Source organism: Brachyhypopomus gauderio, chromosome 11 (genome assembly GCF_052324685.1).
Source record: "Brachyhypopomus gauderio isolate BG-103 chromosome 11, BGAUD_0.2, whole genome shotgun sequence".
NCBI lineage: Eukaryota > Metazoa > Chordata > Actinopteri > Gymnotiformes > Hypopomidae > Brachyhypopomus > Brachyhypopomus gauderio.
The window spans coordinates 6,716,218-6,729,299 of NC_135221.1; the positions used below are offsets into that span (position 1 = coordinate 6,716,218).

Sequence of the window (13,082 nt, forward strand, 5' to 3'; positions counted from 1 at the left end):
GTTTTCATAAAACGATCACGGTCAAAATGCATCGAACATAATCTGAACATAATTTGGAGTTCTCTAGTACACTCTCTACAAAATATTTTAATTGCCATGGTAATTTAGGTACATGGAAGGGTAATAGTAAGTCCACGCCTAACCATGTCGCTGTTGGATGTTTAAGTGCAAACTAGCCAGGGAAACATGCCATATTGATTAATATTACATTGCCTGCCTCATCGGCGCAGATGGAAATTCTGAAGTGAGGGGGGCCAAGCTGTACAATATATACGTTTATGCTTGTAGATGCTGGAGGGGACATGTCCCCCCGTCCCCAGTGCCATCTGCGCCCCTGGCCTGCCTTCAGTACACGATGGCTTTGCGACACATCCGAAGATATAGACATAGAAGATAAGAGGACCCGTGTAGAGGTCATGAGACTTTGACATGAATTGAATCTTATTAAAAGTCGCTATGAATCATGATTAATACAACAAATGACATGGGTTTTATAACGTAAAAGAGACACAGCAGGTTTTGAATGTAACAAAAATAAAGCATTTGGAGTTTCCATCAAGTTCAGATTAGGTGACGTTTGCCGGACTTTCATAACGGACGTAATTGATGGCCACGTAACTAAATTTTTATTAGGGTTCACACACATAGTGTGGGAAACCTATTTTATTTATTTTTTTTGTAAACTACTGAAGAAAAATATTTTGAAGAGTTTTATTTTTAAAAGAAGCTTTCACCTGCAACTAACATGTTCGTCCAGTTTCTATAGAGAACAGTCCTATGGGGTTGGTCTGTTCCCCAGTAGTCGAGGACCGGCGGGTTGGGCTTAACCAAACGACACCAAGATGGCGGCCGCCCTCAATGAAAGGTGAACATCCAACTCATTTATGTCATCTAATTTTATTTTTATTTTGTACGATATCTCCGCATTTTCAACACATTCGCACATATAATACCCCCTTTTTAAAGTACTGTTTGTACGTTGTGTGAAGACGCCGGGTATATCTTGCAGGCGTTATGTGAGGAAGCTGGCTGCCGGATGAGCGCGCGCTAGCCAGCTCGCTCGCGACATGACGAGTCATTCGTGCTGGATTAGCTAGCGGCGGGCTAACAGCACAGACTCTCGCCTTCATAACTAATTACAACGGGGGGTTTTAAAATCGTATTTCTGTGCCTAATAGCGTTGTAGAAGTATCGCGTATTATTTTTCCCTCATCTCTTGCCGATGAAACGTTGCCGACAAGTAAGTTGGTGTTTCAGTTGTCGGCTACATCCCTGCGTTTGCGTGGTCAGGTGGCGACTTTAACGCCAGCCAGTTTGAAGGGTAACTTCTGGGAAGGTGTCGCGAAGACCTTCTCGAAATTTCTCCCCTGCTTCTTAATGTAGTTATACAGTGTTCGGATATGTCCCGTTTTTTTGGGGTTGACCTTGCTCAAACAAGTTTGCGTAGTCATCTTGAGTGCAGTTATCTACATGTTAAAGCCTCACTTAATCCGTACTCCTCGAGAACCGGAGACTAGAGAGTTTCATCCCTGATGGTCCCCCCCGGTCTCAGACGTGAGGACGCGGTGGTCAGGCAGTGGAATAATGTCTCATTAACTAAAAAACGAGGACCACAATTCAGTATTATGGCTTTTACGCGTTTGTAGTTAGTTGTTTTTCTCTCCAACTATCAAAATGATATTTATATTTTGTAGGACTGCTAAGTCAAAGCTGTGTTTCCTGACCATGTCCTTTCTCTGAGCAGAATGGGGCTGCTCTTAGGGATCTGCATCTCTCTGCTTCTTGGCAGCGCTTTGGCTGTCGATAGAGGGAACTTTAAAACCTGCGATCAGAGCTCCTTCTGCAAGTAAGTAACGATGAACAGTGACTTTAGGTTCTTTATTCATATCCAAGATATGGAGTTTATTAAATGCATGTTCATGTCTTTTAATGTTACAACAGCGAATGGCCATCTTTATTGTGCATTTAAAGTGTCTTTTCAACATCCATATTGTCATGTTGACAGGCGTCAGCGAGCACTGAAGCCAGGTCAGTCTCCATACAGAGCCCTACTGGACACACTCGAACTGAGTGACTCCAGAATCACTTTGCAGCTCATCAATGATAACAACAAGGTTTGTATAAATACATATCAAACACTGAACTTAACTGAGACCATTTACGTGATAATGAATGCAGTGTTTTGGCACATTGTGACTACAAGCAAGAATGGCATTGTACAGACATTGATTGTTTGCTTGTCTGCTCATATGTTGACTGCACCTCAGCCTGTGTGTTTACTGATGGCAGGTGCACTTGCTGTTGGAGCTGTACAGACTGCAGGGGAACATCACTCGTGTTAAAATCAATGAGCTGAAACCTCTGAAGCCACGTTTTGAGGTGCCAGATGTGCTGGTTGGGGAGCCTCCCACTGAGCCGTGAGTATCGTACACACTGAAGTTCTCCAGCTAACAACACAGTTCAATACCTGTCACCTGTGTTTAGATATAGCTAATTCAGGATGTATAGTCAGCATCAGAATTATTGACAGCCTTCATAAAAATGAGCTGAAATCAATATAAAAACATTACTAAATGACAATGAGATATGGGTAAGCTAATTTTGTCAAAGTGTTTTCTTAATAAAGTTTTCCTTATTAACACAATGTTTATAATGGTTTCAAAAACATCTCTTTCTTTTTGAAAGTTTCCACACTAAATTGGACATAGCCATTTCCCACACCTCAGATAATCTCTCCTGTTGCATGATTACTGCCAGCCAGGGAGAGCAAAGGCTGTCACATGATTCCTCCAAGGCACATCGGCCAATCACCACATCTTTTTGAGCTGCTGCTCACGTAACGCTTGGAAGATGGCGCCATCCGCCCCTTCTTATGTGTGAGCTCACAGACCCCCCGTGATTGGCCAAAGTCGCCTGTAATTGACAGGGCCCAGTGAGTGTGCCGTCCCTCCTTCCCTGAGAGCACAGCCAGTTTTGCTCCCTTGGGCTCCTGGCCAAGGATGGCTCAGCAGCATCAGTGATTGGAGCCTCATGAATTGGTGAAGCTTTTCCAGGCAAGAATAAAAGCACTGACCACTTTCTGCAATTTTGGTCTGGGTTTTTGTGTTAGGGTCATTATCTTATGAAAGGCCTTATGTGTAGCCTTCTGGCAGAGGCAAATACATTATGAGCTATGATCTCCTGTTATTGTTATTCATTATTCCTTTGAGGCTCTGGGCATCCTCCACCCCAGATGTGGGGCCTTTGTGCTTATGCATCCTCTGCCTGGCAAAGTGTTTATGCTTTTCAGACTTTTTCACTCTGGTTGTGCTTAGTGGTACTGCCAGGTGGCAACATTTTTATAGCAGTTATCTCACCTGTATGGGTCCATGACCACCTTCTTTACCCATTTAATAAATCTGTTTTACATGCATGCAAGCTCATACTTATACCACAGGGTATTTTTTAAAAGCAACTTTGTTTGAAAGAGTACACATTTTTTAAAAAGGAAGCACCAAACATTTTTGAAGAACATTTTGTTTCATTTCATGAACTAGTTTTTATCCTTTTTTTTTTTTTTTTTTTGCCGAGTTTGTTCAGGCAACTTCTGTGGTTGACTACATAGATTTTAATACATAGAGGATCTCTTCATGTATAATGCTGAATATAGAAGAACAGGAGTCTATTGTATCTCTTTGTCTGTTTCAGTCTCTCAGTTCTGTCTAAGGATGATAATGGTGTGGTGCTGTCTCTGGGAGCGGAGAGCCGCAGGCTAATTGTTAGCGCTAGCCCGTTCAGGCTGGACATCATGGAGGGTCCTGAGGTTGTGCTTTCGCTCAACTCCCGAGGCCTGCTGGCGTTTGAGCATCTACAGCTCCGCAAGAACACGTGAGTCCCTCCTTTGGGTTAAACCCCACTGGCCTGATCCCCGTTAGGGTTTTGTGTCTGAGAGAACATTCTAGAAAACTAAATATAAGATATAATTTTTAGTGTTGGAGCATACTCAATATACATGTGTCCTATAACTTTTCACTCTATATTAATTTCTTACAACCATAATTTACCTTTAATTTACATTTTATCATTAATAATGACTTTTTTGGTGCATTACATTTTCTCACTTAATGATACTTTTATGAGAATGAGTTCATACAAACAGAAAAGGCTGTGGCAGCCTGCTGGGGTAAAGGCTTTGAGAGCTGTGTACAGCTAGAGTAAAGGCATCATACAGCTATAACTAAATTCAGCAACATTCTGTCTGCTTTTTAATCTCCCTATTTAGGTCTGTGAATAAATAACATTTATGGAGTCATGTTCTTTGATTGTTCTGTTCTTCCCCATATACTAATGTGTATGCTCTCCATTAATGTGTTTTGTCCGTATAGTGTGATATTAACATGGCTTGCATCTTGCCATTCATTTAACTACCAAACAGCTTTGAGTTGGTAAAACATAAAACAAGATCTTCATGTATAAATTAGACGTACTTTAAGTATAAACATGACATATCTGAATGGGTCAGACTTTAGATTTTCTTCTTTAAATTACTGACCAATGCCTTGTGTTGAGCATTAGTCTGGGTTTGCCTCCCCTTCACTCAACAAGGCTCTGCAGAAAGGCAAACGTGCACACATTGCTACAGGCTGCCCTGTTGCTGGGCATATTAAAACAACGAGTCCAAAAACTGCTGTGTGCTCCAAGGCCTTGGTCTATAGAATAATATTAATCATTCCCTTTGCTCCCGTCTTTGGGGGTGTGTGTGTGTGTGTGTGTGTGCGTACTACAGGCAAGCGGAACCGGAGGGTGCGGAAGGGAAGGAGAATACAGAAGACCAGCAGGGTGAGGACGAGAAGGTTGGTGTGACTTCTTTTGTTTTCTGATTACTTCTGAAATTTCAACCTCAGCCCTAATTTTATGGCTGCTGTTGTATTTAAAACTAATAGCTTAAAAATGTTTGCCTTGCCTGATGATCAGGTTTATCAGGTGTCTTTTGTAGTAATGCCACATGAGTGAAAACTCTTATTGTGTAGTGAAGTAAAAAAAACAAAAACATTTCATAAATTTTCTTCTTTCCATGATGATTTTCTGACTTTTTTCCACTTATTTTTCCTGTGATCACACACAAGCCATCCATGTCTGCTATCTCATTCTCTTTGTCTGCAGGCAGGAGATGGGGCGAAAGATAAAGCAGACGATGGTTTGTGGGAGGACACGTTCAAGTCCCACACAGACAGCAAGCCCAACGGTGAGTGCTTTTGTCTGGGTCGGACTGAGGACACTGCAGTGGTGTTCAGTGTTGAATAGACTTGACTGCAGGCCATAGAAAGATTGGTCCCACATAAACCTTTCTCAGAAATACACAATACAGGGACGAACAAGTCAGCTTGGACTCTTTCTATGGTCATTTCATTTGAATGTTCTGGTATACATTTGAAGAATTGAGCTTGGGATTTTATTAGCAAATTTTAAAGCATCTTTTATTGAAATTTGTAAATCAGTGGTATTCAAATCTGGACCTTGAATGCATATCTGGACCTAGATTTGAAATCTCTTGTGGTTGATTAAATGATTAATGTAACTGATTGGCCACTTTCTTAGAGTACCACTGACTCCTGGATAATGTGTATGGTAAATCTGTAAGGCTTGGACCTTGGACCTTGAGGACAGTGATTTGAATACCCCTGTCCTAAAGTCTTCCATAACAGAAAGACACCAGGAAGTGTGGACAGGTTCCAAATTTCTGAACTGCAATCCGTTTTTATTGTTTGTACCATAATGACTCTAGTTTCTTCATTATCCAAACATTACAAATCTGTTTTCAATATTGTTTGTTTTGGGGTTTTTTTTTTTTGCTTGATTCTTTTAAAAACCTCCCTTTTCCCTCCTTAGGTCCCACATCGGTTAGTTTAGACTTTTCTCTGCCTGGAGTAGAGCATGTATATGGCATACCAGAACATGCAGACAACCTGAAACTCAAAACCACAGAGTGAGTATAACACTGTGCAGAGTCGTGTTTTCCCTTTAAATGTTTGTTTTTCCAAACAGCCAGCACCGTCTCCATTTTTCTCCTTTTCCGAGGTGTAACAGAGCCGTGTAACGTATCCATAATGGCTTTGCTCTTTCACTGCAGAGGAGGGGATCCATACCGTCTGTATAATCTGGACGTGTTTCAGTATGAGCTCTATAACCCCATGGCCTTATATGGAGCTGTGCCGGTCATGCTGGCTCATAACACACACAGAACCATTGGCATCTTCTGGCTCAATGCTGCAGAGACCTGGGTGGACATCAGCTCCAACACTGCCGGCAAAGTAGGCAAATCTACAATTCTACATCTGTACCTGTACTTTAATGATCACATGTGGGGTAGAGCTTAGATCGGGCCTAACAAATCAAACCCGACCCTTTCCGAGCCCATGCACATTGTGTCCGAGCCCGACCTGGCCCGACAAATTAACTGTAATTATGAGCCCGAGACCGCTTTAAACCCGACAATTCCTTAATACGTGGGCCGTTATAGCTGCCGTTGTCAACTACACTTTAGAGTTGTTTTAAGTGAACAGAATTTTTAAAAGTTATTTTGATGAACAATGCAACAAGGACGACACGAATTAACAAAGTAATTATTGGATTAAATAAAAAATGTATTATTAAACTGAACAGGTCAACCCCATGTTTACGTCCTGCCAGTTGATTGTAGCCTCCTGCCTGAAAAATTAATTAGGAAATTAATTAGGCCAAATATGCTGCCTGCTATAACGTAACAAATAATAGTACATTCATCATGAAGACATAGCCTACTTACAAGGTTCTACATGCTGTTATGTAAGAATAAGATCGCGTCGACAGTTGCGGGTTTTAGAGCCGTCCTTCTCTGCTCAATGGTTCGTCCCGCTGCGCTGAAGACACTCCACAAAGCCGACACACATTGTCACTACCCACGACTTGATTAAAATATTTCCATACCTCCGACTTTCCTTTAAAATTGCTTACTTTTAATTCTCCCGTTTTTATTTTTTTCTTTATTTGTTCAGGCTCCATGTTGCACACCAGCCAATTTAACACAGCAGGGCGGGCTCGGTGTTACGCTTGTGGAGGAAAACTGCGCGTGACACGTTGCCTTTTGCAATTTCGTAGTTTGACATGTGGAACTTTGTATACATTAAGAATATTGTCGATATAATATTTCGTCTAATTATTACATAATTTTGCCTCTACCAATTAAGCTAATAGTGATTAAAAAAAAAAAAGCTCGATCACTCCCAGCCGGTCCGACCCGAGGATAGTGGCGGGAAATACCGGACCAACCCGGCCCGCGGGTCGGGTCGGTTCAAGTTCGGGTTCGGGTGCGGGCAGAGAATCTAAACTCTAATGTGGGGTTGTGAATCCACTGGGTGTACTCTAAACTGAGCTCTCACCAAAGTGATGTCTACCAGACATAAGTACTACTACCACGGATATACTACTCGGGCTAACACATTTTTGTTACTTTGAGTCCGTTATGAGAAACATATTTTAAAGAAATTTCTAAGTGGCTGCCTTATGACTGGATGGCCAACAGTTATGGGACAACCTGGCCACTGCATGCAATGTTTTAAGTGTGCTGTTTACAATATACTTTCCTTAGGGTGCATTTGTAAATTCTGCTCCAAACATTGATTTCAGCACTTCCAAATGCTTGTATTTTCAAGCTATATTTCAACTCCTTGGATGTAAATGTATGCACTTGGGCCCTTTGTAGTGAGTCTGGCGTACCGTGGTGAGTCTGTTTAATGTCCCTGTGCTGACTTGTTGCAGACAGTGTTTGGGAAAATGCTGGACTTTGTTCAGGGCTCCAGCGAGACCCCGCAGACTGATGTTCGCTGGATCTCGGAGAGCGGGATCATCGATGTCTTCATCATGCTTGGTCCAAAACCCTCTGATGTCTTTACACAATATGCCTCACTCACAGGTACACAAACGCACACACGCGTATAGCTCAGTAATTGTGACGTTGCTTCAGGGTGCATTCTTCTCCTGCCTTGTTCTACATCCTGTTCTTCCTGTCTCATATCCTTGTCTGTGTCTCCCTCTCTGTCTTGCGTACACACCCCCAGGCACCCAGTCTTTCCCTCCCCTGGCCGCTCTGGCCTATCACCAGTGCCGCTGGAACTACAATGACCAGGAGGACGTGAAGGCCGTCGACCAAGGCTTCGATCAGCACGACATCCCGTACGATTTCATCTGGCTGGACATCGAGCACACGGACGGCAAGCGCTACTTCACCTGGGACCCTCACAAGTTCCCCCAGCCCAAAGACATGTTGCAAGGCATCATGGACAAGAGACGAATGGTCAGTCGTGTCACGGCCAGGTGGCACACACTCAAACACACTAATTAATGACTGAGATTTTACAGTAAACTCTCTTGGTGGAGTTTTATCGTCTCATGCTCTCACCGAGGTCCTGTCTTCTGCAGATGGTGGCCATTGTTGACCCTCACATTAAAGTGGACAGCGGGTACAAGATCCACAATGAGATCCGTGCCAAAAACTTCTATGTCAAGAACAAGGATGGCGGCGACTACGAGGGGTGGTGCTGGCCAGGTGAGAGAACTGCACACTCTGACCTCATGGCCTCCAGCACAAAAATGAATTTTATGAATAGATGCATGTAGGAAATCTTCTGTGTGGTTTTCTCTGTTGGGAGAACTGCTGATTCAAGACTCGCGTTGCAATTTACTTTTGGTCTCTCACTTCTCTTACTCATTATTAGGAAATTCTGGTTACCCAGACTTCACTAATCCAGAGATGAGAGACTTTTGGGCCAGTATGTTTGCGTACGATCAGTACGAGGTGAGCATAAATTTTCCTAAAACCTAGCAGAGATGGGAAACTTACCATGTGCATTTGAAAGACAGCCAGCTGCATTACACAAGAGATTGTTTTGATAGATGTTTGATCCCATGCACTCTCCTCAGGGCTCCATGGAGAACCTGTACACATGGAATGATATGAACGAGCCGTCGGTCTTCAACGGCCCAGAGGTGACCATGTATAAAGACGCGGTGCACGGCACCTGGGAGCACCGAGACCTCCACAACCTCTATGGCTTCTATGTGGTGAGTCAAACATCACACGAGTGGGTGGGTGGTAGTGGGGATGGGTTTTATGTGCATTGTAAATGGACTTTATATATCAAAGCAATTTTTTTTCCTTTCAAGATTAGATTTCTCATGTTCTGTGATGTATGTTCAGAATTATTGAAGTACAAGTTAGCCCGTCTTTGTCGTTCATCGTCTCTTTGCTGATTCTCTTTGATTTCCTTTGCGAGCAGCAAATGGCCACGACTGAAGGTCTGATCCAGCGCTCTGGGGGAACAGAAAGGCCCTTTGTTCTCACCCGAGCCTTCTTCGCTGGCTCTCAGAGATACGGTGAGGACCCAACACAGACTGTAGAAGTGTGCAGTTAACAGACAGAACTGACCTGGAAGTCAGATATTTGCTGTGCATTATCACCTTTACATAACGTTATGATTACAACTCAAAAAGCAACTATGCGTGGACATTGCGAATAGTGAGGGCTATGGAGAGGCATGCTTAGAGATCCTTCTTTGTGTGTGTATGTGTGTGTGTGTGTGTGTGTGTGTGTGTGTGTGCGTGCATAGGTGCTGTGTGGACTGGAGATAATGCAGCTGAGTGGGACCATCTCAAGATCTCCATCCCCATGTGTCTGAGTCTGGGATTGGTTGGCATCTCTCTGTGTGGAGGTCAATTACATTCCTTTCCTTTTAATAGGAGGATGACGGATGGCATGTCATCTGATCAATTATTGTCACCCTCAATACAAACACTCACAAGATTGTTTAAAGCCTGCTTGAAGAAAGCACAACAGCTGCTTAATGTCTACACTTTTCCATTGAATTATTATGGGGAGTGTCTCACTCTGTAATTATAGCATCTTTAAGATTTCCCCAATCACGTTTGTTGTTCTTTTTCTCTCTCTCCACAGCTGACGTTGGTGGCTTTTTTAAGACCCCCAGTACTGAACTGCTTGTGCGTTGGTACCAGACTGGCACATACCAGCCCTTCTTCCGGGCACATGCACACCTGGACACCCCCAGGCGGGAGCCCTGGCTTTTTGGCCCAGAGAACACTGCCCTCATCCGGGAAGCCATCCGGCAGCGCTATGCCCTCCTGCCCTACTGGTACCAGCAGTTCTACCAGGCACACATGACTGGCCAGCCTGTTATGAGGTCAGTCTGAATTTTGTTCACTTGGAAAATTGGATCGAGTGTGTTTGTGTAATTGAGTCAGGTTCTGATCTGGGTGGGAACTGTTCCTGTAATTGTAAGCAAATGGCTGTTCTTACATTTTATTCCTATTGGAATAAAATGTCATCTTGTCTTCCTTCCTGTGTGTTAGGCCTCTGTGGGTTGAGTATCCTAAAGACACTGCCTCTTTCACCATTGATGATGAGTTCTTGATTGGTGAGTGACTTAACGTGTGTGTGTGTGTGTGTGTTATATTCTGCTTCAGAGGTTTGCTTTTTGAATGTAAGCTGTTCCATAATTAATGTGCATGCCCACTTTAGGACGAGACCTGCTGGTCCATCCTGTCACTGAGGAAGGATCTCGAGGTGTCACTGCTTATCTGCCTGGACAGGGGGAGGTGAGTGAACTTGGGTGGGTGGGTTGGTTTGTTAACTGAGCTCTAGAGTGCTACTGCCTTAGTAATGTTGGTGGTGATGGACACGGCACAATACAGATTTAAAATGGCATTGACCCTTTTTTGCAGCATATTTCATGTTTTTCTCTGCCTTTTAGGTTTGGTATGATGTCCACACGTTCCAGAAACACAATGGAGCTCAAAACCTCTACATCCCAGTAACCATGAGCTCTGTACGTCTGTCGAGGTTCAAAAGTAACAAATACCCTCTTGGTAATGAATGTTTAAGTTAAAGTCCTGCTTCTGCTTCTGTTAGATCCCAGTGTTCCAACGTGGTGGTTCAATCATTCCTAGAAAGGTCAGAGTTCGAAGGTCATCTGCATGCATGGAAAATGACCCATACACCCTGTATGTGGCCCTGAGTCCACAGGTAACCACGACTGCCTGGTCTATCTTTTAGTATGATCTCCTTCTCTTAAATGAAAATAATGTTGCTACTTCAAATAAAGCATTTTAATGTATTAAATAGCCTACTGAAGGCATGCGCAGTGGGCATGATTTAGTCTGGTTTCATTAACCTGCTAATCTCTTTCCAGAGGGCTGCTGAAGGTGAACTCTACATAGATGATGGCCACACCTTTAATTTCCAGACTAAGAAGGAGTTCATTCACAGGAGTCTAACATTTGCCCACAACACACTCACATCCAGGTATCTCACACCTCTTCACCTTACTCAACCTGCTTTTTTTTCTGCTTTTTTAAAAACAGTTCAGCAAATGCTGTCAATGTGCAGTTTGTCACACTTCCTGATTCTTTTCAGGAATTTGTGCCCGGAGTCCAACTTCTCCACTAAATCATGGATTGAAAAAGTTCTCATATTGGGAGCCAGTAAACCCAGAAAAGTTACTCTTGAGGTGGATGGTATGTATTTTGATCCATTTATTCCATGTATGACTTCCTCTTTTGATTAACGTATACCTACAGAATGGAATAAAATGACCTGTGTAGGTAAGGAGGGCATAGGAGATCTGCTTTAGCCATAAGCTGCATGTGTTATTCTGAGTCTCCCCACAGATGTTTGTCACTCTGTTTGTTTAACAGGCAAAGAGACGTCAGTGGAGTTTGAGTTTGATTCCTCCATGTCGGTGCTGACCCTTCGCAAGCCGGGCATGAATGCAGGAGTAGATTGGACTGTGAAGCTGCAGTAACACACTGGAATTTGCCTGAACGCAAGCCTGAAGACGTAGGTGCAGGGCCCAAAAAATGCAATAGACAAGTTTACCAAGAACCCGATGTTCCTGAGGTTTACCGAGACCAACTCATGAGGTGTAACACCTGTAAACGTGAGCCTGTTCTCTAACACAGTCGAGTCTTTTACAGTGGATGTATACAATGTGTTCACACAAACAGAAAAGAGAAGAGGGGACCTTTCAAATTGGTGTGGGGGCCAAAGGGGAGAGGGAAATGGATATTTCCAGTTTTATAATTTGTGCAGAAATAACTCAAAATATGTAGTGAACATGTCAAAACTGTAGCGCCCCCCCCCCCCCATTCCTATGATTAAATTGAGCAAAAAGCATGTTTGTTGTGCTCAATTATTCCCATTTGTTTGTCAGGCTCTAAACTATGAACCATTGTCTTATGTCTATAAATCCTTGTCATAATGTTTATTGTTAATGTTAATTGCTCTTTTACAAATGGACTAGCTGTGTAATTGACTATACAGTGAGTAAACTGAAGCTTGCAGCTCACACGTAATAAAACCCACAGACCTTTAGGGAAATAAACCACTGACTTGGTGGAAATTCATAGATTTAGTAATTTTCTTTAATATGGTGTTTTAGTTGGTTTCTTGTTTTTTTTTCTCTCTCATTGTGATATTTTCTTATACACTTGAATATTTCTGAGGGTGATTGGTTATTTTTCAGTAAAACAGTAAAGTTTATCTTGAGTTTACAATTGCCACAATGTTGGATATGTAGTTGGATATGAAGTGTGAAGGTAAATTTTTCTGAGGTGTTGCTGAGAGCCTCTAAATTTTGTAACTTAAGATGAAATATCGCAAGTGCTTTTTTAATGTACATTCCTTCCTTATCTGCTGATGTGAATACACTATATTCCTTGGTTCTACTGCTGACCACATGGATCTGCTTTCCCTGTAACTGTAAATTCACATTCAGTTGACCTTGGGGAAAATGTTGGTATTGTCCTGACCTTCTTTAAAAAATAAACAGAAAAAAAACATGCTTATCACAAACTATCCCCACCAAACTGACATGATGGAATTAATGATTTGCTGACATGGGTCTTCAGGCAAGATGGTAAAAAAAATAAAATAAAAATAAATTCCTTAAATATTTATCTGTTGTCGTGGTTTTGTGCACAAATGAAAAACAATTATTGTAACTGCATTTTTTCCAATTATGTTGTATAATAAGTAACCAGAGAAGTCTTTGAAA

The 13,082-nt window shown here is 42.5% G+C and overlaps 1 protein-coding gene across 2 annotated transcripts; it reads left to right on the forward strand.

The window, feature by feature from the left end:
- The first annotated feature begins 719 nt into the window (after window positions 1-719).
- Window positions 720-12,982, forward strand: ganabb (glucosidase II alpha subunit b). 2 transcript variants are annotated; one of them, XM_077021369.1, is made up of 24 exons: window positions 720-865; window positions 1,745-1,846; window positions 2,006-2,114; window positions 2,290-2,417; window positions 3,688-3,867; window positions 4,766-4,832; window positions 5,143-5,224; window positions 5,869-5,965; window positions 6,110-6,290; window positions 7,777-7,930; window positions 8,076-8,311; window positions 8,437-8,563; window positions 8,733-8,812; window positions 8,938-9,078; window positions 9,294-9,390; window positions 9,624-9,725; window positions 9,968-10,211; window positions 10,381-10,445; window positions 10,550-10,626; window positions 10,782-10,856; window positions 10,940-11,053; window positions 11,220-11,332; window positions 11,444-11,544; window positions 11,725-12,982. In XM_077021369.1, exons 1-24 carry the CDS (start codon window positions 843-845, stop codon window positions 11,829-11,831), a joined length of 2,802 nt encoding a protein of 933 aa, XP_076877484.1. In that variant the 5' UTR covers window positions 720-842; the 3' UTR covers window positions 11,832-12,982. The 2 variants fall into 2 exon arrangements, with proteins under 2 accessions (XP_076877484.1, XP_076877485.1); XM_077021370.1 differs by lacking the exon at window positions 720-865 and adding an exon at window positions 1,061-1,240.
- Window positions 12,983-13,082: the final 100 nt, after the last annotated feature.

What these genes read in the sequence shown, in the direction of transcription:
- ganabb (XM_077021369.1), top strand. Translation starts at nt 843, where the DNA reads ATGGCGGCCGCCCTCAATGAAAG. An exon ending in ACAATATGCCTCACTCACAG is followed by an intron (nt 7,931 to 8,075) that starts GTACACAAACGC and finishes ACACACCCCCAG; the next exon opens with GCACCCAGTCTTTCCCTCCC. An exon ending in CGAGGGGTGGTGCTGGCCAG is followed by an intron (nt 8,564 to 8,732) that starts GTGAGAGAACTG and finishes ACTCATTATTAG; the next exon opens with GAAATTCTGGTTACCCAGAC.